The sequence below is a fragment of the Leptodactylus fuscus genome, chromosome 2 (assembly GCF_031893055.1).
Source record: "Leptodactylus fuscus isolate aLepFus1 chromosome 2, aLepFus1.hap2, whole genome shotgun sequence".
Classification (NCBI taxonomy): Eukaryota; Metazoa; Chordata; class Amphibia; order Anura; family Leptodactylidae; genus Leptodactylus; species Leptodactylus fuscus.
The window spans coordinates 230,578,621-230,606,171 of record NC_134266.1 but is presented as its reverse complement, the minus strand read 5'-3'; the positions used below and the strand labels follow the sequence as shown (position 1 = coordinate 230,606,171).

The 27,551-nt window shown below is 44.3% G+C and overlaps 2 protein-coding genes across 2 annotated transcripts; one reads left to right on the top strand and one right to left on the bottom strand.

The window, feature by feature from the left end:
• The first annotated feature begins 771 nt into the window (after window positions 1-771).
• AAAS (aladin WD repeat nucleoporin) lies at window positions 772-11,195 on the top strand. Its single transcript, XM_075265817.1, has 16 exons — window positions 772-894; window positions 1,437-1,564; window positions 1,681-1,736; window positions 2,526-2,617; window positions 2,886-2,932; window positions 3,037-3,135; window positions 5,275-5,418; window positions 6,084-6,204; window positions 6,962-7,086; window positions 7,317-7,377; window positions 7,506-7,596; window positions 7,941-8,034; window positions 8,116-8,183; window positions 8,464-8,545; window positions 9,891-9,975; window positions 10,568-11,195. Exons 1-16 carry the CDS (start codon window positions 772-774, stop codon window positions 10,709-10,711), a joined length of 1,560 nt encoding a protein of 519 aa, XP_075121918.1. The 3' UTR covers window positions 10,712-11,195.
• Window positions 11,196-14,409: 3,214 nt separating this feature from the next.
• MYG1 (MYG1 exonuclease) lies at window positions 14,410-24,250 on the bottom strand. Its single transcript, XM_075265778.1, has 7 exons — window positions 24,019-24,250; window positions 19,530-19,642; window positions 19,284-19,443; window positions 18,433-18,582; window positions 17,279-17,401; window positions 16,960-17,141; window positions 14,410-14,669 (listed from the first exon to the last, which is right to left on the bottom strand). The coding sequence occupies exons 1-7, from the start codon at window positions 24,238-24,240 to the stop codon at window positions 14,510-14,512; spliced, it is 1,110 nt and encodes a 369-aa protein (XP_075121879.1). The 5' UTR covers window positions 24,241-24,250; the 3' UTR covers window positions 14,410-14,509.
• Window positions 24,251-27,551: the final 3,301 nt, after the last annotated feature.

The following is a 27,551-nucleotide window of genomic DNA, read 5'->3' as shown; positions in this document are numbered from 1 at the left end:
TACTGTGTGTGGGGAGAGAGATGTGGGGTGCAGGGTGTACTGTGTGTGGGGAGAGAGATGTGGGGTGCAGGGTGTACTGTGTGTGGGGAGAGAGATGTGGGGTGCAGGGTGTACTGTGTGTGGGGAGAGAGATGTGGGGTGCAGGGTGTACTGTGTGTGGGGAGAGAGATGTGGGGTGCAGGGTGTACTGTGTGTGGGGAGAGAGATGTGGGGTGCAGGGTGTACTGTGTGTGGGGAGAGAGATGTGGGGTGCAGGGTGTACTGTGTGTGGGGAGAGAGATGTGGGGTGCAGGGTGTACTGTGTAGAGGAGAGAGATGTGGGGTACATGGGGCAGGATTTAGGGGATGGCAAGCTGTGGTTCAGGCTCGGTGAATTTGGTAAGCTGTGGGGCTGAGCTGTAGCGGATACCATAGGGGATACCTTTGTGAGATGTATTACTAGAGCGTCTGGAGGTGTACGAGAGGATCATGTAGAATAGAGGAATCTTCTATATCTGTGTTAGGTTTGCATGAAAGACACAAAGACAGAGGCTAAGACCCCATGTAACAGGCTTCAGCAAAAAAGAATTGCGGCTGAAATGCATTGCAGTTTTTCCCGCAGTGCTTTTCACAGAAAGTCTGCAGAGTTTTCCTCTGTGGTCTTTCTGCTTCAATAATACCTATAGGGAAGCTGTGCAGTGTGCCCTGCTTATTCTCTGAGGAGAGCTCTGCTCATCACTGTCTGAACTCTATACTTTATCATGTGTTTCCTTCTCTCACACACAGATCTAGATGTGCTCCTTGGACCTGTTCCCTCCACCTCTGCCTCGTGGCGATGTCACGCTGTATGAGTATAACAATACAATGATGCCCTGGCAGGGTGATGAAAGCCCTCCTCCGGCCTTTCACACTGCGGTAAGATATCTGGTCGAATTTCACTAGTACAGATTAAAGGGATCCTATCATTCAAACACAATTTTTTCTTGGTACCACGTCGGAATAGCCTTTAGAAAGGCTATTCGTCTCCTACCTTTCCTTGTCTTCTCCGTGCCGCCATTCACCTACAATCCCAGTTTCTCTCGGTATGTAAATGAGCTCTCTTGCAGCACTGGGGGCGGTCCCCAGCGCTCTAACAGCACTGGAGGTGTCCCCAATGCTGCCAGAGAGCTCTCCAGCGCCGCCTCCATCTTCTTCTGCAACGAGGTCTTCACTGCGTCTTCTTCCGGCGGTGTCTTCTTATTTCTAGGCCTAGGGCAAGCAGACTGTGCATGCCCACGGCCACAAGAAAAATGGCCGCTTCCACAGTATTGTAAGCAGCCATTTTCTCATGGCCAGCGAGAAAATTGCTCAGAATATTATGAGAAAACATTTTACATACATGATAAACTTGCACAGGAATTGTAAGCTTGCAGTTTGCTTTCATTCTGCCAACCAACCTGGTCTTTATCTCCTTGCAGATGGTTAACGTTCCTGAACTTATAATACCTCTGGACGCCTTGAAGGCTCCTGGACGAATGGAGCTGAGCAGTAAAGCAGCATTTATACATCACAAGGAGACAGTGTGGAAACGCTGCTTAAATGCATGGTGTGTTCCTTCTCATTCTTTTTCTTGTGCCAGCCTATAGTATATATTGTTACATGTGAATAATACTCATACAGTGGTCAATGTAGATGGACTAGAACCTCTGTTTTTCTCCCTAGGCATCAAATGGGACTTGCTGGACTTCTGGAGGAAATATCAAACTCTGAAGAAGAGGGTAATGCCTGTCTGCCAAGTGCTAAAACTATTATAAAGTGTACATGATACTCAGTGGCGTAACTAGGAATGTTGGGGCCTCATGGCGAATTTTCAACATGCTCCCCCGAATGACGCCCGCCGAAGACCCCGACCAACCCCCCCCCCCTTGCATTCCTGCGCTCTCTATTATGCCCCATAGTGGCCCCTGCACACACTATTATGCCCCATAGTGGCCCCTGTACATAGTATTATGCCCCATAGTGGCCCCTGTACATAGTATTATGACCCATAGTGGCCCCTGTATACAGTATTATGCCCCATGGTGGTCCCTGCACACAGTACTATGCCACATAGTGACCCCTACACACAGTATTATGAACCACTGTGGCCCTGGTCATGTGACGTCAGGGAGAGTCACAGAAGCCTGCCCGGAGAGGTAAGTAATACGATTTTTTATGTTTCCTTACCTCTCCTGGGCCTCTGATCATTATACTCGGGGGTCTGAAAAGACCCCGAGTATAATAATGACGTTTGTGGGCCCCGTGGTGTCACTTAATGATCCTAGCCCCTGCCAGGATCGGTAAGTAAATAGGGCCCGTTACCAGCTGGAGTAACTCCGGCTGGTGACAGCCTATTAAGAAAAGAAAAAGGCGGTAGCGGCTGTCGCTGGGCCCCTAATATCCCAGGCCCTGTGGTAGCTGCTACCCCCACAGTTACACCACTGCTGATACTATTGATAAAATAGATACAGTTGTTTAACATTCTGGCCAGCAGATATTATCTCATTTGTGATCCTTTTTCCTTACAGTACCCCCATTACTATGTCACGTGTCGCGCTGTTCTCTTGCTGCATGTCGATGGGTTTCTTCTTTCCATGGGTCACTTTTTCCGCACCTTTTAGTAAGTTTTATATGTTATATATATATATATGTGAATGAGTGTATGGGCTAGCAGGGAATATTGGTGCAAAGTGTATCAGCCTTTTGCAATACAAGGGGTTTTAACAGCTCAAGAACAGAGGGCAGTGCAGTTGTCTCTGCCATAAACAATATTATATAGCGTAAATGCCTGATTTTCATCCAGTCCTAAAAATGGGGGTCTCTGTAAGATGTAGAAACAGTCAAGTGCGCTCTCATTAGTGCTGATATTAGTAAGTTTGTGCCCACAGATGAAGAGCGAGGACCTCACTGCGGAGTTCTCTCAGGCTTGTGACTGGTGAGTAGCTGCTAGTTCTCTTACAGTCTATTAATGCCTACTAGTGGGCCACGCCATGAAGTGGGATATTTAAGCTGCTTTTCTCTTTTGTGTTACTCTACCAGGACTGGCTGTTCTCTCCGTGCTTTTGCTTGGCACCCTCACACAAGCAAATTTGCCCTGGCACTTGTAGATGACTCCATCCGAATATATACCACAGGAAGGTAAAAATCATGTTGGCAGTGTGAGCATTTTTCTTTGAAGAACAGAATGTGACTGCGGAGACTTAAAGGCATGCGGGTAGATAGCTTTTTAACCCTCTCCCCTTCCAATACTATGTTCACACTAGCATTCGGGTTTCCGTTCTTCAGGTCTGCTTAAAAAGTAGATACCTGCGGAAACCCATAGACCCCATAGAACATACATTTGAAGGACTTTTCTCCCTGCCTACTTTTAGTGAAATGGGTTACGGAGTCCCCGAACTCTACTGTGAACCTAGTGTAAGCAGTTTCCTGACCATCTTCTGTTTCTAAGCATCTGCTGAATTGCTTGTAGTTTATAATCCTCCTTGGCCTTCTGTAAAGAGTCTCCCTGATCACCAACTACTTGAGGGGCTTGTGCCTGTACACTACCAGTATAAACAAGCAGACATAACGTGTAAAGTATAAGGGAAGGACAATGTAGCAGCCTGACCTACTAGACTACCTCAGACTCCCATTAGATATTGCAGGTATCAGTGTCAATAAAATTGAGGGGTTACACAAGATTTGGAGACCTGTCTTTAAAGAGGACTTTCACCATCTCCACCAATTCAAGGTCTTACCCTCTGTTAGTAGGCTCCACTGATTCCAGCGCAGTTGGAATTTCTCTCTAGTCTCCACCGTTCCTGAGCAATTAGTTTTGGTATCTGATGTGCTATTTAAGCTCTGTAGTGTCAGGCAGGGGGTACAAGTCAGAGCTCAGAATTGCACCCCATGTCTGCTCCTACATGACACTGCCGTCCTGACAGTACAGAGACTAAATACTGTAGCATATCAGGCACTAAAACAAAAGGTATTGATTGCTTGGGAACGGTGGGGACTAGAGAGAAAATTCTAACTGTGCCAGGAGCAGTGGCTATTAAATGATGTAAAGAGCTGGAATTGTTGGAGGTGGTTAATAGTCCTCTTTCCAATACGAAGCACAGCCCAGAGAATCTACAGTATTGTGTTTGGTATTCAATTCAAGTGGCTGCTATGATCTCTTAAAAAAGCTGATCTGTGGGTGTCCCTAGTGTTGGTTTCTCTCCCCATAAGAGTTTGATCTATTGTTCTAGATCAGGGGTGCTCACACTTTTTCAGCATGTGAGCTACTTTATTATCTGACCAAGGGGTAAGATCTACTACCCACTTCTTGTGGGCGGAGCTGGGGCGGGCCTGTCGGCGGGGTCGGGCAGAGCGTGAGAGCAGGAGACTAGCCCCGCCTGCAAGTGTCCGGAGATGACTCTCAGCCTGCACTGTGAACAAGCCGCACCCCGGCTCCATCCATCCCTAAGAGCGGGGATCGTGTCATCCCCCGGAGCTGCTGCTGCCCGGCCTGCAAGTGTCCGGAGTGCTTGTTCACAGCGCAGGCTGAGAATCATCTCTGGACACTTGCAGGCGGGGCCTGCAGACACCAGGGAACCACTGGTTGCAACCCGCGATTGACCCATACGTCCTACGCGATCGACATATTGGGCACCCCTGTTCTAGATAATTCTACTTCCTTCCATCCTTACCTGCACTGGTCTGGCTATCACCCTTGTTGCTCTGTTTGTATACAGAGTGGCTGCAGCGGTGACAACATGTTGACCATCTCTCTGCAGCTAAACACCGCTCTTAGCATATTGAGACATCCTCTTTAGCAGGGTATTCTGGGCATACAAGTTACCCCAGGGTCCACAGGATAAGGGAGTAACTTACTGATTGGTGGGGACTGATCATGAGAAGTGGGGGGTTGAAAATATGCATCCCTCTCTATTCATATCAGCACAACTGCTGGAGATAAATGAAATACAGTGCTTGTCTACCTGATCCCATGGCATGGGATTTCCGACCACAGCTAAATGCCCATGTTCTCATGAATGATGGAAGTTCTAGCAATAAGACCCCACTACTCTATTCTATGGATAGGGTGTAACCTGTTGTGATTGGAATACCCCTTTAAGCTGGAGTCACAAATCATAGCTGTGCCCTGAAAAGGAACCATTACTGCTGAAAATAAATGACAGAGAAAATAAGCAAGAATATAAATCGGATGTACATTTTCTATTTTTGTGAAGATGGTGGTAATGTGTCATTTACTCCATGCAAGTATAATAATTTATATTACTCCTCCTGTTCTAGCCCCACGATACCCACATTAAAACACCGTCTGCAGAAGGATGTGGCAAGCATGGCATGGAAGCCTTTGTGTGCATCTATCTTGGCTGTGGCATGTCAGAGCTGTGTCCTGGTCTGGCACATTGACCCCACATCTCTGTCCACAAGGTAATACATGTTACTACACTGACAAATGTTTCATCTGTATGATCAGTTGATATTATTGAGTAGGTGTAGTCATCCACACATTTCCTCTGCACTGACCACTAGGGGAGAATTGTGGTATTACATTGCATCCAAAGTGACATATTAATAGGATTTTCCAGGACTTCCATATTGATGGGTCATCCGTATGTGATCTGTGGGGGTCTGACAACAGGGACCCCCACAGATCACCTATTTGAAGAGGATATGGCAGTTGAGAGCGCTGGGGCTCCTTCACTGCACTGATGATGTCACAATTATCAGTGACCTGGTATACTAGTGGCTCAGTCCCATTGAGATAAATGGGGCTAAGCTACAATATCAGATACCGCCCCTACGTCATGTATGATGTTGTGCTTTTGGTATTTGGTAAAGAGGCTGCAGTTCTCACCTAAAAGACTACAGTCTCTTTATCCAGCCGAAGATCCCCCTACTAATCCCATATTAATGAGCTATCCCAAGCATAGGTAAGTCCCAGAAAACCCCTTTAAGATTAGCTGATTTAAAAGCACCAATGCAACATTAGAATTATGAAGATGGAGACATGGTTGCTGTGTTACATAAATGATTTATGATCTCTGTAAAGTCTTTTTCCCATTATTGGTTGTTTTTATGTTGGATATTGACAGACCTTCATCAGGCTGCGCTCAAATCCTTACACATCCTGGTCACAGTCCAGTCACTAGTGTTGCTTGGTCTCCTAAAGGTGGAGTTCTGCTCTCTGCATCCCCTGTGGACACTGCCATGTTGGTGAGTAATTCTGGTAATGGACAGGCTCATTTTACTATCCTGAAGACTTGTGTGTAAGTAATGCTATATGTGAACAGAGAGTACTGAGCTACTTCAGCTTAAAGAGGTTTTCATGAATAAATGAAAAACTCCATAGGGACTGAGGGCGGTGTAAAATAAAAAAAAAAAAAAAAAAAAAAGTGATACCTACCCCCGATCCTCCATTCTTGCAAAGTGTTCCCCATTCCTTCCAATGCATGGACTGCTTGGGCCAGAAGTGCAGAGGCTCAGGTGATACTGCAGCCAGTCACTGGTCTTAATGGTTATATGTTGGGTGATACCGGTGACATCACTGCTGATATGTCATCAGTATCCATCATGTGACCGCTGAGGACAGTAATTGACCACAGTGGTAACCTGAACCTAGCTAAGTAAGTGTCATTGCTGGATGGAATGGGGGATGAGAGTGATCCCAAAATAGAGTAGGTGGGTATCATTTTTTTTATTTTACACCATACTTAGTCCCTACAGAGTTTTTAGCCAGGAAAACCCCCTTGAATGAAGCATGAAGTATGCTCAACATCTATGGGAATGACAGAATATGGGCTCTCCATGGACACTGAATGGAATAAGACTGCGCAAGCGGGATCACTGCTCCAGTCAGATTTCTCCTTTCTGTGTCCACTCTAGTGCTGAATCTACTCCTGTTCTCTCATCTTTGTGGTGTGTACCAATATTAATGATATTTTAGAATTATTATATTATTTTATGTGTTCAGGTGTGGGATGTGTCTACAGAGAGCTGTGTACCACTACAGAGAGTAGGTGGGGGCGGTGTCACTTTCCTGTCTTGGTCTCCAGATGGCAGCAAGGTGCTGTCTGCCACTCCATCTGCTGTGTTCAGGTAACCTTGCAATACCATAGAGCAGGGATAGGGAACCTATCAGCTGCTGTGAAACTACAACTCCCAGCATGCTCCATTCACTTCCAGGGGAGTTCCAAGAACAGCAGAGCAAGTATGCATGCTGGGAGTTGTAGTTTTGCAACAGCTGGAGAGCCGTACGTTCCCTACCCCTGCCATAGAGTGATGTGCCCATTGAATGTTGTCATTATTACAATGTTGGTATCTTCTAGGGTATGGGAGACACACATGTGGACTTGTGAGCGCTGGCCAACACTCAACGGCCGTTGTCAGGTTTGTTTGAAGGACCTCCATTTCTATCTATTGTCATCATGTCTAGTTTGCCATGCCTGATAAATAAAAAAAATAAATATATATAATTTATTTATTTATTCATTTATTTATTATATTCTACCACTCAGACTGGATGTTGGAGCCCAGATGGCAGTCGTCTACTGTTTGCTGTGAAGGGAGAGTCTGTGATATACAGCCTAACATTCTCTGTATTAGACGGTAAATGCCTAATATAATAACTGTATCTGTAATGTATCTGCTTTACCATTCTTAATAGGGTTTACCAGTTACAACTGATTTTGGCCTTGTATAGCTGCTACATACAGGGTAGCTTTCTCTGTTAAGTATTATATGTGGGTATAGAAGAGAACCTCATAGGCGCAGTCACCTTGGCTGTATGATGGCAATCGCAGACCCTCTTACTCGAGTTAGGTGTGGGTTACGGCGGTGGCCATGCCATAATTGTCTGAGATCAGAAATCCCTTTTCGTGGTGTTCTTATTATTAGATTTTATAATTCAGTGACCTGTTTAGTTGTTAATTCTCATGTCCCATACTAAATAGGAGAGACACAAGTTTCTGTTGGTGGAAGTGAACGTGCAACGCCAGTGGCTGACGTGTCTGAAGTCATCTTTGAGAGAGAAGAGGGGGAAGTCAGGTGTGTAAGAAGGACAAAAGACTTGTGTAACATGTATATTACAAAATATATGTTGTTTTATGACATCATTATATATTGTAGAGTTGGAGGAGAAATACAATCTATGGCCTGGGACCCGAGTGGAGAGAGGCTGGCCGTGCTGCTTAGAGGTGGGATTCCTTGATTTATAGTCTAGTACTTGGTCCTCATTCACACTCATTTTGCAATATCGCCCTGATTATTACAGATGCAGATTCTTTGGTTTTGTCTGTATTGTTATTTCAGCCATATCTTTCCATCTTGGTCCGCCACATATTCATGTCCATGACCCATATGAAAGGTTTTATTTACTGTGGGTAGGACACTAATAAAGAGAGGAATAGCTTATGCTTTGTACTGAAATAACTGTAATATGACAATAAGATGGCGTTCTTGTATTCCTCTTTTTAGAGAACCCAAATGATGCGACGAGTGAAGCAGTAATTGCCGTCTACCGCACTAAGAACAACCCAAAGTTTGAGCTCCTTCCTTGGTAACTCCTAAATATATATTATTTTATATTAACATGTCTTTTGTGTAAAGTATCAGGTCTGAGTATATAAAAGGAACTACACTTAACCCCTTCCCGACATCCATCATATATGTACAGCGGATGTCGGGACTTTAAAGCAAGGAGTACACATCCTCATGTGTTGTGCAGCAAATATTTCAATGTTTCCCTATGGTGTTGCATTGTGACAAGTGACTGCAGTGCGACAGTTGCAAGTAATCGAAACCATGGTCACACAAGTCATACACAACTTTTTTTTTTTTTTTTGTCTACCATGGATTTCTATGAAAGTTGCTTGCGAGTCAGCCACATGTGACACGTCTGCAACTTGACTGTATTATTACAGCAAAGTCGGGATGAACACTGCACCCGTTCAGGAGCTGAGCTCCATAGCCATAGTATCTAAGTATTGCCAGGAGGTCTGCAGAATATAGAGCTGAATGGTCACTTCAGATAGCTGTAGCTTCAGTTTTATGTATAAACTGATTTTTATTAAAGATTTTTGAAATGCGTAAAATACAAACACAAATCAACAAACCGAGCAATGAGGAAGGCTCACGGGCATACAAAAAGAATACGGCCAAGGGGGGAGACCCCTTAGCCAGAACAGCAGAGCAGCATATACACATTGCCTAGGCAAAATGAACAAGGAAACCGGTCAGGTTAAACTGACGTCAGACAACTAATACAGAGTGGGGAGGGGGGGGGGAGAGGCTCAAACCTGAAGAAATCAGGAGAGTCCTCCGCAACCAAGGCTTCCATCCTCCGGATAAAATATCTTCAGTTTTATATCACCTAGAAAATGCTTCTAGTATCACATGAAAGCTGAGATTCACAGCGTTCACATGCTGCCATGAATTGCTACATATAAAGCTCAGATTTCTAATTCTGTTTTTAACTACTGATATCTCAGCATTTTTGGAGGTTGTATAGAGCTGGAGGTACAGTCATTTGAAGTTACCATCCCCCTTTGGCAAATCCTACAGCTCTACATACTGGTGATACAAATGTATATGGATTTTCACTGGTAACAGCTCAGTCAGAATGTTGGAGGCGGTTTTCTATTAAAAAGAAGTTCTATAGGTTGGTTAAGTATATTACACAAATGTTCTCCAAACAACCCCTGACGCAAAACTTTGTCTTGCTTGTAGAGCAGCATTTGAGTCGTTGAGTGTTTTTTTTTTTTTCCTAAAATACTATCGCCCACTGCTGTATCTGGATATAGATTTCAAAGGTTTCTTTTTGTGCCAACTATCTTACCCAGGGGATGGCAATGCCATGAGCTTATATTGATTTATCTTACTACTTACATGTGTTTTTTTTCTAGTGGCTTCATTCCAAGCAGAGTGGGAGAAGATCCACAGCTCATGCAGTTTCACCCATGTTTCCAGAAGGGGGCATTACTTTCCGTGGTAAAGTATTTGTTTTTCTTACCATATATTGAGTGTAAGGCTATATTCACCTGACGGTGATGCCAGTCCACTGTGACAAAAAGTGCTAACTTGATGTAAACCTCACAATACTAATCTGACTTGTGATACTGTACTAATACAACGAGGGAATCCAAATTCCTTCTCCTGAGAACTCTTCCATCTATTCCCTGTCTACAAGAAAAGAGTCGAACTGTGTATAGTGTCAGGAACTTCACATTTGGGGTATTTGTTACTCCACACTATGCACCCATAGCACAGGTGGGATTGTGAGAAATAGTTTTCTGCAATATTCTGCATGCATCCTTTAAAATATTGCCTTTAGGCCCCTGGTACCTTGCTATACTATAGTGAACTACATTGCATACTATATTATGCAGGTATACTTTTCTATAAGCATTGTTTCTAGAATAAAATGAACTACCTCATGTAGGTAATGTACAGTATCATAAGGACAACCCATACAGCCTTGTACTACTGTACTATGTGCTGTACTGGATTGTGCTGTTGTATACTACTATACATTGTCCATGCTTGTTTGCTAAAATCGTTCCAATTTGGTTTTCTTCCATAGCTCTGGAGTTCTGGCCGCCTCTCCCATGTTCCTTTTTACTTTGTGAATGCACAGTTTCCTCGCTTCATGCCCAAGACTGGCAGCATTGTATCTGGAGACACTAGTAATACTACCGCCATACGGTCACTCTTCTCAGAGACATAAACCGGACATAATGGGTTGTTCATGTGAACTACTTCCTATTAAAACCATTCATCTTTACACTACTCTGGTTCTAATAGACAGTAATATTATCCAGATCTTGCATATACATGAAGTGGTATATAAATACTTACTTCACATACAATCCAGAATAAGAGGAGATGCTGTTTCTTTAGGGGACTGGTGAGTGGATTGGATTTCTTGATTCTAATGCTCTTTTCTCATACATACATACATACATACATACATACATACATACATACATACAGTGGAAATGCACTTATTCAGTAGCAACCTTGTAATATACAAACTTGCAGCTTGGATATCTGCACATGGCGGCTGCTTTTCCAAGACATGGAAGATCATTCATCCCTGTTCTGACATCTTCAGGATGATGCCACATATACAGATTGCTCTTATGTGATTCCATGATAAATCCTTCTATTTACTTGAAGTACTGCTTGTATTTTCTCCATGATTAAAATCCTTTGTGGTACTTTTTGTTAGTGTTTTACTTCTCATGTGTATTCTCAGATTGAATTACAGTGCGATACACTTTATTATGGAAAGGGGATTTTTTTTTATTTATGCCACTAAACTGCTGTAACAGCGATATATAGGCTCTGGAGAGATCTTGCTGGACAGTCTTTTGTGTGCCACCAATAGTACAGCTTACCCTACATCTATTCTGCCTCATAGGTAAATAATGAATTGCATTTCTTGGTCAGGGCTGTGCCAACGCCGCTCCCTTTAACATGCCGTATGCCTCCATTGACAGTCTGGCCCAGATATCAGCCTCACATTTTGTCTGCCCACGTGCAGATCTCATGATCTCTGTCCAGTGAGATCTCCTACACTTGCTGGTATTGTAACCTATGTCTCACAGATTACGTTTGCTGTAGATGATGAATACATTGGACAAGTTTCCAGTATCCTAAAAAAAAAAAAAAAAAACCTTTGCACCTAGTTCATATAAGAATAAAATGATGATTTTTGTTACAATTGAGCTGTAAAGCAGGAACGAAAGACATCATTGGAAAGTGTAGAAAGTTGTTTTACAAGGTACTGTCATCAGTTTATTAGCAATTTTCCTACTGACAGACTCCCTTTCACTATACAATCTTCTACCATGTCTCCTCATAAGTTGTGTGTAGAGCAGTGTATTCCTGAACCCCTAGCTAGAACGACAGTATCTTGTAATATACACTCACCGGCCACTTTATTAGGTACACCATGCTAGTAACGGGTTGGACCCCCTTTTGCCTTCAGAACTGCCTCAATTCTTCGTGGCATAGATTCAACAAGGTGCTGGAAGCATTCCTCAGAGATTTTGGTCCATATTGACATGATGGCATCACACAGTTGCCGCAGATTTGTCGGCTGCACATCCATGATGCGAATCTCCCGTTCCACCACATCCCAAAGATGCTCTATTGGATTGAGATCTGGTGACTGTGGAGGCCATTGGAGTACAGTGAACTCATTGTCATGTTCAAGAAACCAGTCTGAGATGATTCCAGCTTTATGACATGGCGCATTATCCTGCTGAAAGTAGCCATCAGATGTTGGGTACATTGTGGTCATAAAGGGATGGACATGGTCAGCAACAATACTCAGGTAGGCTTTGGCGTTGCAACAATGCTCAATTGGTACCAAGGGGCCCAAAGAGTGCCAAGAAAATATTCCCCACACCACCACCACCAGCCTGAACCGTTGATACAAGGCAGGATGGATCCATGCTTTCATGTTGTTGACGCCAAATTCTGACCCTACCATCCAAATGTCGCAGCAGAAATCGAGACTCATCAGACCAGGCAACGTTTTTCCAATCTTCAATTGTCCAATTTCGATGAGCTTGTGCAAATTGTAGCCTCAGTTTCCTGTTCTTAGCTGAAAGGAGTGGCACCCGGTGTGGTCTTCTGCTGCTGTAGCCCATCTGCCTCAAAGTTTGACGTACTGTGCGTTCAGAGATGCTCTTCTGGCTACCTTGGTTGTAACGGGTGGCTATTTGAGTCACTGTTGCCTTTCTATCAGCTCGAACCAGTCTGGCCATTCTCCTCTGACCTCTGGCATCAACAACGCATTTCCGCCCACAGAACTGCCGCTCACTGGATGTTTTTTCTTTTTCGGACCATTCTCTGTAAACCCTAGAGATGGTTGTGCGTGAAAATCCCAGTAGATCAGCAGTTTCTGAAATACTCAGACCAGCCCTTCTGGCACCAACAACCATGCCACGTTCAAAGGCACTCAAATCACCTTTCTTCCCCATACTGATGCTCGGTTTGAACTGCAGGAGATTGTCTTGACCATGTCTACATGCCTAAATGCACTGAGTTGCCGCCATGTGATTGGCTGATTAGAAATTAAGTGTTAACGAGCAGTTGGACAGGTGTACCTAATAAAGTGGCTGGTGAGTGTAGTTGCCAGCATGTTGGCCATCCCGACTCCTGCAACTATTGGTAAATACTTGATGGCATAAAATACCTCAAATACAGCAACCAATGAAGCATTGCAAATATATTATATATATATTTTTTGTATGGTCAAACTTTTAGCTGTTGTACAAACGGGTGCAGGATTAATATCCTCAGGTTTCATTCATCTAATACATTGTATTTGGACAAATAATACTAGGACACATTTGGCAAACACCTTATTACGAAGCTATGCCTATGCTTTACTTAAGAGAGCCCTTCATTTTGACAATCTGGTCAATATTCTGCTGGCTCACCTTGTGCGTATCCCCAGATGTTGTGATGTCTAGCACTCAGTCTTACGTAACTTTGCTTATCAGGTTACAGCTACAAATCTAGCAACCTTCTGCATGTAACAGCACATATGTTGAGTTAGGCCTCAGGTACACAACCAAGTGTGCAGGCCAAGGCGATTTTTTTTTTTTTTTAAATGGAAGGCAATTGGATGTTATAAGTATGATTTCAAGAGGGGGATAGGACCTGCTCTAGATTTGGAAAAAGGCACCAGAGCCCTGTTCAGCCGGCACCCTCAGTTGTGTGCATATAGCCTTTAGCCACATTCACATGACCAACTTTCACCTGTGAAAAACTCAGTCTGTGTGATCACTGGATTTACCAGCCTGAACATCATGGTGGGAGAGGAGATTTCTAGCAGCATAGATAAGTATTATGCTAGGAGTCCCTCTGCTGCTTTCACAGGTAAAACTTGGTTGGACTCGAGCTGTTGTCCCATATTCACACAATTAGGAGAAAGCTGAAACAGATGTGAAGGGATGGGGAGTGTTCATTGCAGGGAGACCAGGGCACTGAACATAAAGCAAGCTCCATGTTCATGACGAGATCTATAATCTGGTTTTCATGGTCATACTTACATGGCTCTACCTGTCACCTATATAGATCCATTTACAGAGGCCATAAGATAGTGATGCAATGTATATTACAAGGTTCAAGTGCAAGATCATTAACTAAATATATAAATCTTTACATTGTCTTATTGTTCTTGAACTCTTGGGATGACAGTGGTTGCGTGGCGTGTGTGAGCAAGTGACATCCTCCCATGTGGTTGCAACATAATGTGGCATTAATGGATGGTAAGATAAGTGACAAATCATCACAGTAATGGCTAGTCCATTACTTGGCAGCATCAGTGTGTGCCTCAAGTTGTGCACGTGTGTCATAAGTATACACAGATGGGTGGCAATAAATAACTGGTACTACAGACAGACATTGAATACAAAAATATTTACTGATGTCACATGGTATAAATACAAGTTGTCAGATTCTCCGTTCTGCACTTTGCCATAGCCTTAGATCCAAAGTAATAGCTCTAGGACGTCAGTGCTTTCCGTGCCATTTCCAGAGCTCCTCCCTGTGTCTCGTTTCCACCAATGAAGCCACTGGCATGAACGAAGATACAACCAGGAATGCCACTGACTGAGGAGAGGTCATCTGCCCGAAGCCCACGCCAGTCCTCTGGTAGAGAAAGCCTAGACACAAGAATATGAAAGGTATTAATATCAATTATTCTGACCAGAAAAAAAAATAATCATCTCTAGCAGGCACTAGTTAGAGGGCTAAACACTGATGGCTATCCATACATGAAGATCTGACCCCCATAGATCAGCTGAACGATGAAGTTACTGATCTCCAATGAGTGCAGCATACACTACATAGATCTGATAATCCACATCAGTGGCTGTTCTCTACTGGACGGGATGGGTCCACAGTGAGTAAGAGCAAGGAGATGGGAAATGTAGTTTGTCCACAGATTCAATGCATGTAAATAACAGTGATACAAGGAGTCTCAAGTAAAATAAAGCCAACTAAAGTCTGCACAAGGGAATGTACGTTTGCACTTGACAAAGGACCTATGGGTCTGAAACGCGTTGTGCCATATCTACTGATTGTTCTTCAATAAAGAAGGTTCTCTGAATTATCTGGGTGAGCACTGATCCTTTTTGTGGCTGAGAGAACCAAAACAAAGCATGGATGACAAACAGATGTTGCATGGATCAAAATGGAAACACACAAGAACATACATTCAAGTTGTTTTTTTCTTTTCTGCTTACAGCTCTAAAAACAGATTGTTTATGTGAAAACACCCTTAGGGCTAGTTCACACGGGGACATGAACGCTGATTTTGACAGCGGATTTCGTGGCCAAATCAGCGTCCATACAATGTATCCCTATGTGAACTGCTCGCTTTTTTTTTCTCTGCTAGCTCGCTAGCAGAAAAAGAAGCGACATGACCTATCTTTCGGGCGGAAGCCGCTCGTGATGAGCCGCAGCTTCCGCCCAGCCGCAGCGCCCTCCATGTCGGCTCATTCATTTGAGCCGACAGCGGAGGTGAAAGCCGTGACCGCGATGGTCGCGGCGGGAGCAGTTCACATAGTGTGGACATTGTATGGACGCTGATTTGGCCGCGAAATCCGCTGTCAAAATCGGCGTCCATGTCCCCGTGTGAACTAGCCCTTAGAGCGGCTTTACATCTGCGCCAGGTCTCCGGTTTCGCCAATCTGTCTGGTTTCAGTCTTCTGCCCCGCATGAATGGGTTTGCAAAGTTACCACCCGTGTGCATCTTCTGCCTGTCCACAGGGAAAGCCTTTTTTTATATATATTTTTTTTTAACCGTACACAAAGTCCTGCATGTCCGACTTTGTGGCCAGAAAAAGATGGTTTCCCCATGGACAGGCAGAAGACGCACGTGGGGCAGAAAACGGAAATGGGCCGGATTGGCTGAACTAAAGACTGGGCGCAGATGTGAACCCGCCATTAGGTTGAGGCCCCACACTGCGGAAAAGCTACTTTTTTTGTTGCAGGTTTTGTTGCTTTTTTTTGAGCCAAAGCCATGCGTGGATTGAGAAGACGTTAGACGTATAGGAGATTCCTTTATATTTTCTATTCTTTTCTAGCCACTCCTGGCTTTATCTAAAAAAAAAAAAAATTTAAAAAATCTGCAACAGAAAAAAAAAAAAGCTGCTTCTCTACTACCTGAATGTTTAGCCTTACTAGTTATTTCCAATCTCATGTTTACAAGTGATTTCCACTCCATAAACATTTTTTTTTTAGGATCATTGAAGTTTTCATTTCTTCCTTTCACTACTAGGGATGATGAGAGATACTTTTTCACATAAATAAGTTAAACCTGATTTTTTTTTTTTTTATTATTATTATTATTAAAAGTATATACCCATCTTATTCTGAAAGCAGACACTCTTTAGATGTGGCAATGGTTTACAGTCAAGATTTATTACATAGGAGTGTGTTGATTCCTATGATCTACTATTACAATGAGAATTAGATCAGATCCTCTACACTAGCATTCAGGTTTCTGTTCTTAGGGTCCGAAAAATAGAAACCCTATCAGCTTAAAAAGGGTTACCCACAGAAACCAGAGACTATAATGGGGTCTGCCGCTTTTCCGCTTGAAATTGACAGAGAGATGAAGTTACTGATCTCCAGTGAGTGCAAATTTTAAGCAGAATGGGAGACGGAAACCACCAAACGGTCACACAATGCTAGTGTGACTGTAGCCTTACTTTGTGATATATAAAAGAAAGGCAATGAGTATTTTTATTGCATTAGTATTATAAAAAAAAAAAAAAAACAAAACAAAAAAAAAAACACCCAAAAACTAACACTAAACCCACCTTGTGACCCTACATATACAAAGATGCTTTTATATAATAGCTGTATATGCAATTCCTACATATACACGTGAAGGGCTGCAGTATATATAGCTACGGTAAGGTTACGAGAAGCTATGCCTTTACTTACCGATTCTGAAAAGTGTTGGGACCTGTGGGGACACATTGTACCCTCCACTTAGCGCTCTGATCGGGATAGATGACATATTTTATTTGTTTCTCTAGATTTATTTCCTTTTCCACCTGGAATAAGTGCTCCTTCCAAGGACATCCACCCTGGGCCAAGATGACCACTTCTCCACTGTCATCCACCTGTACAAGACACAGTAGTTAATACTGCACATTACTGCCCCTAGAGGCCAACTTCTGACAAGCACAAACACTTGATATCGCCAAAGAATGAACTCTCATTCCAAACTCTGCAATGGAATACTAAGTGGCTACTAAACCTCGAATCGCTGTCTGATGGCTTCCTCCACCAAAGATCGAGCCGGCAGCCAGGATCGGTGGTAAAAGTCCAAGCGCGACACGAACTCGGTCCCTGCCAGTTCCATTGCTTTCTTAAATCCAGCCTACAAAAGGAAATTTATTTGTGAGCTTCAAGTGGCAGAAAACACTGAACAGCAAAAAAACACACAAAAAAAACCCCGAAATCCGTTCATCTATTCCAAAGTTATAAGCCCTTTTACTGTTAATGAAAATTAGGGTATGCTATCCAAGTGGGTGGTAACACTGCATGACATACAGCACACAGAGACCCTGCCCCAGAGAAACCACAGTGTATGTCATTGGGGGTTTCACACTTGGTGGCAGGTTTTGGGTTTTCTTAAAAGGAATGGTTCCTCATTCACATAGATTACACCGGAGCAAACAGTTGAGGAACAGAAAGTCAGGAAATAGTGACAATATACTCATGAACTGAAACTATTACAATGGCAAACATAGTAGCTGCTGTGGGGTACAGCAAGTAGTTGGGTCCACAGCCCCAAAGATGTGTGTTGTATTGATGACTATGGAAGGGGAGAATGCAAAATATAATTCAAAACGGAGATCACCGTTTGCATTATTTCCACACTTAATACAACAATGTATATTTTAGCTCTTCCCTATGATGTCACCGTGTACATTATGCCTTAAAGGGTCCCTATCAGCAAAATTATGCTAATAGAGCCCCACATATGCATGAATAGCCTTTAAAAAGGCTATTCAGGCACCGTAAATGTTATATTAAACCCCGGTCCCATTTTTAAATAAAAGCATTAAAACATATATGCAAATCGATAAACGATGCGACGCCAGCTTCGGGCACGCCTGCCTCTTCTGTCTTCTTGTAGTAACGCCCTCTGGTTCCGTTTCTTCTGGCTTCATCTCTTCAAATCCCGCGCCTGCGTAGTAGCGCTTCCCTCCGCAGCGCTACTGCGCAGGCTCACTCGCCATTTAACTTAATGGCAGTTCGCGAGTGAGCCTGCACAGTTGCGCTCTGGAGGGGCATATGTGGTGCTCTATTAGCATAATTTTGCTGATAGAGCCCCTTTAACTGTGACATCATTGTTGTCTAATATCATTGACCCCCTATATCAATGACCCATGGTAGGCTTATTACCTCTGTGTCCTGATCAGGTTCATTCCAGCGTGGGTTAAGGTGTCCAACTCGGGAGCTCAGGGTGGTGGTAATGTTGTATCTCTGCTCCCCATCAAACTGTGAAATCCCATTGTCTATAGCATCGATTTCTTCAACAAAATTCTCATACATCTGGAAAAATAGAAATATCATAGTTTTACATCAGTAGACCACCATACACCATCAATAATTTTAGCCTGAAAACCCCCGAATGAATGGGCCTAAACAGGAGCGTGTCTCAAGTCACAGCAAGATAGGTCATCTTGCTTCTTTTTTCCATGGAAAAAAAGCAAGCAGCTCCCACTGAAGTCAACGGGAGCCATTTTTACAGGCGAATTTTGAGACAGGTTCCGCGTCAAAATCCGCCTGCAAAAAACTTGGTGTGAACATACTGAGGTATTGGGGCTGATGACCACGTATTTTGGTCCTGCTTTTGACGTGGGAAGCGTGTCAGAATCAGGACCAAAATGCGCCTGCCGCGGCTAGCCACAACTGTCGCGGCTTCCCGCTCCAGAGTAGACCTAAATGAATGGGCCTAGTCTGGAGGGATTGCCTTGACGCGCTGCAGCATCCACCTCAAGAAAGGGCAGCTCGCTTCTTTTTTCCACGAGCAGGAACAAACTGCTCACGGAAGAAAGATTGCTAGCGGTCTACATAGACATCCATTGTGGGGAGGGGCGGATTTTGAGGTGGATTCTGCGCCAAAATCCACCCCCTCTTGTCCTGCGTGAACTAGCCCTAAGGGTACCAAAAAATGGGAGATTTATGAACAAGTGCCATTTTGTTTTTTTCCAGTTTGTTACATCTTGTCCTACTAATTTAGTATCACTTGCCTTGTCATATAAAACTGGTATAATAGGGTCCTCCTCATCAGTTCCTAGAAGAGTGGCTAGTATCTGTGCACCAAAGTGAGCGTACACCAGGCCAGCGCTGCTCAGCTTAGTAACCCACGGCTTGTCAGGATATAAACTGTTCATGGTTTCACAGAACGACCTACAAGATATCAGAGCATCTAGAGGTAACTAAGGTGACAAAGGGACAAAAACATTGTAGAGTTAAAAAGATAGATGTAGTTTCACCTCTGATGGTGGTCATAACGGTTTCGGGAAGGATCATATTCTCCGCCCACATCGACAACAACATCACAATGGGATAAAAGCTGCGGGTCCCGGGTTCTAACAATCTCTGCATCCTAATGAAGGACAACATAATAAACCCTTTATGTGTTATATATACGGCACAATTAACATTTCACACACTTGTGTTGGAGAAGAGGACAGGGAGGTCCTGAAAGAAGCAATTTCTATTATCAAGGCACTGACCTATTACATACAGTTCTACGTCACAATGCATCCTATAGCCCTTCAGGGTTGCCCTCTTAGGTTCGGTTCACACTACAGTATTTGTCGATTTTGGGGTGGATTTTACCCCAATTCTGCCTCCTGTCATTGTCAATGGGGCGCAAAGATCACAGCATGACAAGCACCCTGTTTGAGCTTGCTCCAAATTTATCAATACCTAAAAATCAGCTCCAAATTCTGCCTCAAACCAGCCTTCATTTCCATGGCAGTCAGATGCTGAATGTTTCCTCTGTTTGATTTTTTAGTTTTTTTCAGCTAATGGAAAAAATAACCACCAGGATTGTGCAGAATTTGCAAATTCTGTGGCAGCATTTGGTCAATCAGAAAAATTTCCTTATAAAGCCACTTTTCATGAATGAATAATAATAATCATATTAATATTATAAACGTGAAAGTTTGTGAGTTTGGATGTTTGTGGGTTTGTGTGTTTGGATGTTTGTTCCTCAATCACGCAAAACCCGCTCGACCGACTTGGCTGAAATTTTCCACAAACATAGTTAATACACCCAATTGCGCAATAGGCTACTTTTCGTCACATAGCACACATACGTTTGTGCCAGGACCCCCACAAAACCCAAACTCACACCACCATCTCTGCAATCTCACACACTTTGGACCATAGCAAGCTACAAAATTCATATTGCCCTCTACAGCCTCGCCCCTAACCCCACACAATCACATTCACATATACTTTACCACTTTGCCCCTCACCTTAACGATACTCCAGGAGGCTCTCTTTAGCGCTCCGGAGCAGCCATGTTTGTCGACCCCCACCGCTCTGACAATCCGCGACACCGCCCACCCATGTCAATACCCCTAGGCGGTCTAATAAATGCAAAAAAAAAAGTTTAAAAAAAAGTGTAAAACATATAAAAACAAATAAAAAGGATTAAAAATTCAAATCACCCCCCTTTCCCTAGAACACATATAAAAGTAGTTAAAAACTGTGAAACACATACATGTTAGTGTATCCCCGCGTCCGAAATCGCCCGCTCTACAAAGCTATACAAATATTTTTCCTGTTCGGTAAACGCCGTAGCGGGAAAAATGGTCAAAAGTGCCAAACCGCCGTTTTTTCACTCTTTTGATTCTGATAAAAATTTGAATAAAAACTGATCAAAGCAATAACATTTCCCGAAATGGTAGAACTACAAAGTACACCCGACCCCGCAAAAAAAGACGCCCTATACATCCCCATACACGCACGTATAAAAAAAGTTATGGCTGTCGGAATATGACGACTTTTCAAAAAAAAAATGTTTTAACACAGTTTTGGATTTTTTTAAGGGGTCAAAATGTAACTAAAACCATATAAATTTGGTATCCCTGGAATCGTAACGAAACACAGAATACAGGGGACATGTCATTTTGGTTGCACAGTGAACGCCATAAAACCAAAGCCCCTAAGAAAGTCGCAGAAATGCATTTTTTCTTCAAATCCACCCCATTCAGAATTTTTTCCCTGCTTCCCAGTACATTATATAGAATAAATAATGGTGGCATCATGAAGAAAAATTTGTCCCAAGAAAAATTAAGACCTCATATGGCTCTGGGAGCGGAGAAATAAAAAAGTTATGGGGTTTAGAAGGAGGGGAGTCAAAAATGAAAAACCAAAATCAAAAAATGCCATCGACGGGAAAGGGTTAACTTCAAATACTTCTGTCCCAAAGTCACTATGTAAAGTTTCTCACAACACCGTATAGCAGCTCAAATACAAATTAACTTCAACACAAAAGTCTCACGTATTCTCTGAATTACAGCAAAAACAAGATAAAGTTACATTTCATATCCCATACCTTATACACAGTACGAAAACCTTACCCCCGCCTGTATATACCCACTTCTACAATCACAGCAGACGAAGTCGCGGGTACCAGCTAATAATAATATTATTATTATATTAACCTAAAATCGATTGCCTATCTTAAAAAGGTTGTCCAGGAAATACAGATTTTTGTCAAAAGGTCAGGGAAGGTGGTAAAAACAACCCCATACCCACCTGTCCCAGGCCCCCTCTGCCGCAGTCCAGTCCAGCAGAACCTGGGGGCTTTTTCTAGCAGAAGCCCTCATGCAACAAGCCCATGGACAAGCCCATGGACACCACTGGACTGGACAACAGCCTGGGACACCAGAGCGCAGGCAAAAATCTATATTTCCTAGATAACCCCTTTAAAGATATGCCAACATTTTCAAGATGACCTGTCACATGTAATATGTTGTCCTTACATACAGTGGCATATTCATGTCCACCCTCAGTCAGTCTATCGGACTGACAGCGACAAGCATTGTATTCTGCCATCTCCATCAGTACCATAGGTTATGCGTGTTCCATCACCGCTCCATTCAAACAACTGGGGTTGGCCAGTGAGAAGGACTAAGGTGTTCAGGACCCCCATTCTGCTGGGATAATCAGAGATCCAATGGGTAATAAATGCTCCATTTACCTTCCTTTCCCTGGTCACGTGACCAGTCCCATCCCTCCTCTCCAGCTCATGTCCAATGGGGGTTGGCTTTACTATACTCAACCAGTTCCGACAACAAAGGTAATTTACCTATGAAGTCCATGGTCAGAATCAGAATGGATCCCCCAGAGAAAGGAAGGTACACTTAACTCCCTGGTCAATCCCTTTAAGGCTGGATTCACACCAGCGCTCGCACTACGTTCGGGGATTGTGTTCTCAAATCCGCTTGAAAAATGCAGAGAAAAAAGTCCTACAAGCAGTGCTCATCTCTGCGTTTTTCGGGTGGACCTCATTATTAATGGGCCCGTGGATTTCCATGAGTAACCGCTTTTTAAGTGGAATAGGTTTGGGGTTTTGGCATACCTCCCAACCGTCCTGATTTCTGCGGGACATTCACGATTCCGGTGACGTGTCCCGCGGTCCCGGTTGGAGGGAGGTATGTCCCGATTTCAACTCAGATCTGCGTCCAGAGGACGCAGATCTGAGTTGAACACATACGCGGCTGAAGCAAGGAGCTGACACAGGTCAGCTCCTCGCTTCGCCGCTGAACGCCGCCTACTGGCTTGTAGACGCAATGTGATTACGTCACATCACGTCTACAACTGTGCGCCAGTGAGAGAGAGGCGCGCAGAGTGCAGCGGGGGAACGAGGAGAAGGTGAGTGTACTGTAAGTGGAGGTGGAACGTGTAACTGGGGGCAGATGAAGGAGAGGACGGCATGAATCTGGGGGCAGAGATGGAGGGGACATGAATCTGGGGGCAGAGATGGAGGGGACATGAATCTGGGGGCAGAGATGGAGGGGACATGAATCTGGGGGCAGAGATGGAGGGGACATGAATCTGGGGGCAGAGATGGAGGGGACATGAATCTGGGGGCAGAGATGGAGGGGACATGAATCTGGGGGCAGAGATGGAGGGGACATGAATCTGGGGGCAGAGATGGAGGGGACATGAATCTGGGGGCAGAGATGGAGGGGACATGAATCTGGGGGCAGAGATGGAGGGGACATGAATCTGGGGGCAGAGATGGAGGGGACATGAATCTGGGGGCAGAGATGGAGGGGACATGGCAGATGAAGGGTGTATATGAAACTGGGGGAGAGATAGAGGGGGGACAATTTACGGGTGACTGTAGGAGGATTATACGGTGTGCGGGAACATGAAAAATTAATGAGAATGGGTGGAGTCAACACAAAAGTGGGCGGGGCTAAATTTGCTGCAGTGCGCTATGCGCACCGCACATTTTAACCCTCTTTCAGTTCTTCAAAAGTTGGGAGGTATGGTTTTGGGTCCCGAACAATGAAAACCCAAGTGCTTGTGTGAACCTAGAGCAAGCCCTGGCAAATCTTTCCTTTCAATATATTTTTATATGGCGTTTTCAAGTCCCACCTTGACCCCTGGTGAGCTACGCCATCTATACTGTATAGTAATTCAGTAGCTGTGGTATACACCAATATGGTGTACACCGCACCAAGTGGCCTTCATATGCTACTAGACATGAACCCTGGATATTATATACTAGGAAACTTCCCACTGTAACTAAACCTATAGCACAAAACACTAAAGCATACAGTGTTCACTTCAATAAACTTTATTGACAAATACCCGTAGCATGCATTTACCCCCCAGAACTATGTAATACAATGCAGCACATGGCGCTCAGCCCTGCCCGTCCTGTATAACGCGGTGACACCCGCTGCCCTAGGCGGCTAGGCTCCCATGTCAGTTATGTCACGCCTGTCTTACTCTATAGGGCTCCAGCGTCCGCAGCAGGTAACACGCCAGCGCTTCATCGCAGTGGAAGGTCCCGTTGTGGGTACCGATTTTCGGCGCCATAAGTCGTTCCTCCCGCCGAGGCCTCTTTGGGTCTTCAGGCATCAAGAGTGGAGGGAAACCGCCTGCGGAGGTGGAGAAGCTGGCGCGGCAGAGCAGATGGAGGGTGCGGGACTGCAGGGCCCTCCACACCATGTGGAACCAAATAGACCGAGGAACGGAAAGGATAAAAGTGCGGACCCAATACTTCCGGGAGCCGTGGCGGCCATGGAGAGTAAGGGAGTTTGCCCATAGTAGGGAGCTATAGTGTGAGGATGGCTCCTGCGCAGAGGGATATTAAACTAGTTCTATTAACTCATCCCTGCAAGACTGAGGTTGTAGTTAGAACTGTAGGGGTATATTCACATGTGCCAGAAATGCTAGTGGCTGTCCAATACTCCTGTGATTTGCAGAGATTAATGCAATCGCCATGGTTATCCAAAATACAAACCACAAATAAATTGATTCCCGCCTAACCCTAGTTCACCATTCAGGTGTTGTGTCCTCCATTTTATCTGATCAGGCTAAAATAGGCTCAGGTAACCAACGCATCAAATTTTGATGATGTCACTAGTCATTCCCATCAGGTGATTGCCGAGCCAGTGATTGGTCACTCAAGCCTCTGCACCTTTGGACATGGAATGGAGAACCAGAGGTAGGAGAGTCTCTTTGATCATGGAAAAACACCCATGGTTAAGGGCCCACGTTGTGGAAATGCAGCATTTTTTTGTTGCAGATTTTGCTGCGTTTGGTTGAGCCAAAGTCAGGAGTGGATTTAACGGAAGGGAAATGTCTAAGAGCTTCCTTTATGTTTTCCATTCATTTTCAACACACTGCTGACTTTGGTCTAAAAAAACTGCAGCAAAATCTGTAATAAAAAACGCTGGGTTTACGCAACCTGGGGCTTCAGACTTAAAGGATAAGGCCCCACGTTGCGGAAACGCAGTTTTTTGTTGCAGATTTTGTTACGGTTTTTTGAGCCAAGGCTAAGTATGAGTGCAAAAGGAATAGAAGATATAAAGGAAACTCTTACATGTCTACCTTCTACTCAATCCTCAAAAAAACACAGCAAAATCTGCAACAAAATAAAGCTATATGGGGCTTCAGTTGAAAGACAACCTTTCACCAGCTCCACTGACTCCAGTTTATAACGTGTTTTAGGCACGACTCCACCGTTGGCATTTTTCTCTAGCCCCACCATTTTGTTTTTATAGCTGCTGTTCTGATTATTACATACTTATCCAATTCACTCAGATAACCCTTAAGGTCAGGTTAGCCTTCAGCAGAATCAGCAGCAGCGAACCTGCTGCCAATTACTGTAGCAGTGAGGTAGACGGGATTTTAATAAATCCCATCCATATGCCATAGTAAAAACACAATGAAAAGTGTTTTGCGCTGTGGATTTGGAGCCTGAAACGTCAATTATTGCAACAGATTGCAAACTGATCTAGCCGCAGGGATTAAACTAGCAGCAAAAAACAGTATGACCCACATCGGACTGCAAAGTGTGACCTTAAGGCTAAGGGTGCCCTAACACAGAGTTACGCTCCGTGCATTTTGTCCATTTTACACGTGTAAAATACACGTGTGAAATGTAGTTAGCCATTGAGTTCAATGGCTTTTTTTTTTTTTTTTTAATGCGCGTCTTTTTGCACACGTAATTTTGCGCGTGCAAAAAGACGCACGTTAAAAAATAAGCCCTTTAAAAAAAAAAAAAAAAAAGTGACGCATTTTTCGCCTCCCATTCACTTCTATTGCTTTTCTCAGGCGGAATCTGCCTGAAGGTCATGTCGCTTCTTTTTTTCTGCAAGCGGCAAAAAACTGCTAGCAGAGAAAAAAAGGCTAGCAGTCTCCATAGACCACCATTGTATGGAGGTGGATTTTGAGGCGAAATCCGCGTTCAAAATCTGCCTCATTGCCCTAAGGCCCCATACTGTGGAATGCAGCTTTTTTTTGTTGCAGATTTTGTTGTGTTTTTTTGAGCCAAAGCCAAGAATGGCTACAAAAGGAATGGGAACCAGAGAAACATAAAGGTAGAATTTATAGTTACTGCTTTCTGCTCTATCCACTCTGGGCTTTGGCTCAATAAAGTCCAGCAAAAAAAGCTGTGTTTCCGCAACATGGGGCCTCAGCCTAAAGAGGTATTCTCATCACATGATATGCCATAAATTACAGCTGAATTATAACATGAATTTATTAAGTCAAAAAGGCTTTATTGGCATGACCGATTATACATTTGGCATTGCCAAAGCAAAAAGAGTGGTTGGGGGTGGGCGTGGAGTAGGTGGTTTGGAGGTACAGTAGTCCTTGGGGTCTCCTCTTTCTTGTTTGGGACATGTGGGTATCGGCGGGTGCAGGGTGGGTGATTAGGTGGGGTGATGAAGGGGTATAATAATTCTTGGGGTCTCATTTTCCCCTCATTTGGTGGCAGCTGGACACGTATTGGGCAGTGATCTCCACAGTAGACTCCTCTTCTCCCAGTAGGGTGTAGAGTTTCCTCTTCTCGTCTGGGATGTGGACTGAGAGTCTTTGGAATTAGATGGCCCTCACTGCTGAGTATTTGGTGCAGTGTAGCAGTAAATGGGCCTCATCTTCTAGGACCACTTTGTCGCAGTGTTGGCACAGTGTGTTCTCCCGTGGCTTGTACGACTGCCTGTGCCGCCCCGTTTCAATCTCTAGGCTGTGGGTGCTCAGTCTGTACAATCTCATGGTCTGTCTGTGTTTGTGGTGGGGTATTTTTTTCCAGGTAGGTGGCCATGGTGTAGTTCCTTTGCAGTGACTGGTATATGGTGAATTTCTTGGAGTTATTTATTTAGTTTCTCCATTCTTCGATGTACTGCTCTTTGCTTTTCTCTATGGCCCCCTTTATTTGGGCCTTGGTCATTGTCTGTTGTTGGTTCTGGTTTGGCGGTTGTCTATTGTTTGGTTGGGGAGTGCCGGGTTTGTTCACAGTTCTGTGGCTTAGCCAGGCTTGGTGGTGGTAGGAGTCAGGGTTGCTGCCCTGAATGAGCACCTGGAATACTAGTGCCCTCCATCGTGAGCCATAGGGGGAGCCTGCCTAGTGCCGCCCAGCAAGCCATGTTGGAGGTGCTGCGATGGACATGGAGCCGGTATTTGCAGAACTCCAGATGAAAGGTCTCTGTTGGGCTAAAGTCCCATTTTGGCTGGTCTGGGTAGGTGGCTGGGCCCCAAACTTCGCTGCCATAGAGAAGGCTCTATAACAGGGGTGCCTAATACATCGATCGCAGGATCGGTGTCTGCTTGTTGACAGCGTAGGCTGAGAATTATCTCCGGACACTGGCAGGCTGGGGCCTTGCACTCGTTCGCAGTCAGGGCTGCGGCGGCCCCGCCTGCCATTGTCCGGAGATGATTCTCAGCCTGCTTTGTGAATAAGCAGACACCGGAGAGCTGTCCCCTGCTCTCACGCTCCGCCCAGCCCACAGGCCCCGGCCCGCCCGCCCCCTCCC

Coding starts and splice junctions, on each gene's coding strand:
- AAAS (XM_075265817.1), top strand. CDS start 772: ATGTGCTCCTTGGACCTGTTCCCTCCACCTCTGCCTCGTGGCGATGTC. Junction 1,737..2,525: donor ATCAAACTCTGAAGAAGAGG/GTAATGCCTGTC, acceptor TTTTCCTTACAG/TACCCCCATTACTATGTCAC. Junction 7,378..7,505: donor CACTCAACGGCCGTTGTCAG/GTTTGTTTGAAG, acceptor TCTACCACTCAG/ACTGGATGTTGGAGCCCAGA.
- MYG1 (XM_075265778.1), bottom strand. CDS start 24,240: ATGGTGTGGAGGGCCCTGCAGTCCCGCACCCTCCATCTGCTCTGCCGC. Junction 19,643..24,018: donor GGACGCTGGAGCCCTATAGA/GTAAGACAGGCG, acceptor GTCCTTCATTAG/GATGCAGAGATTGTTAGAAC. Junction 18,583..19,283: donor TACCAGTTTTATATGACAAG/GCAAGTGATACT, acceptor CTATTTTTCCAG/ATGTATGAGAATTTTGTTGA.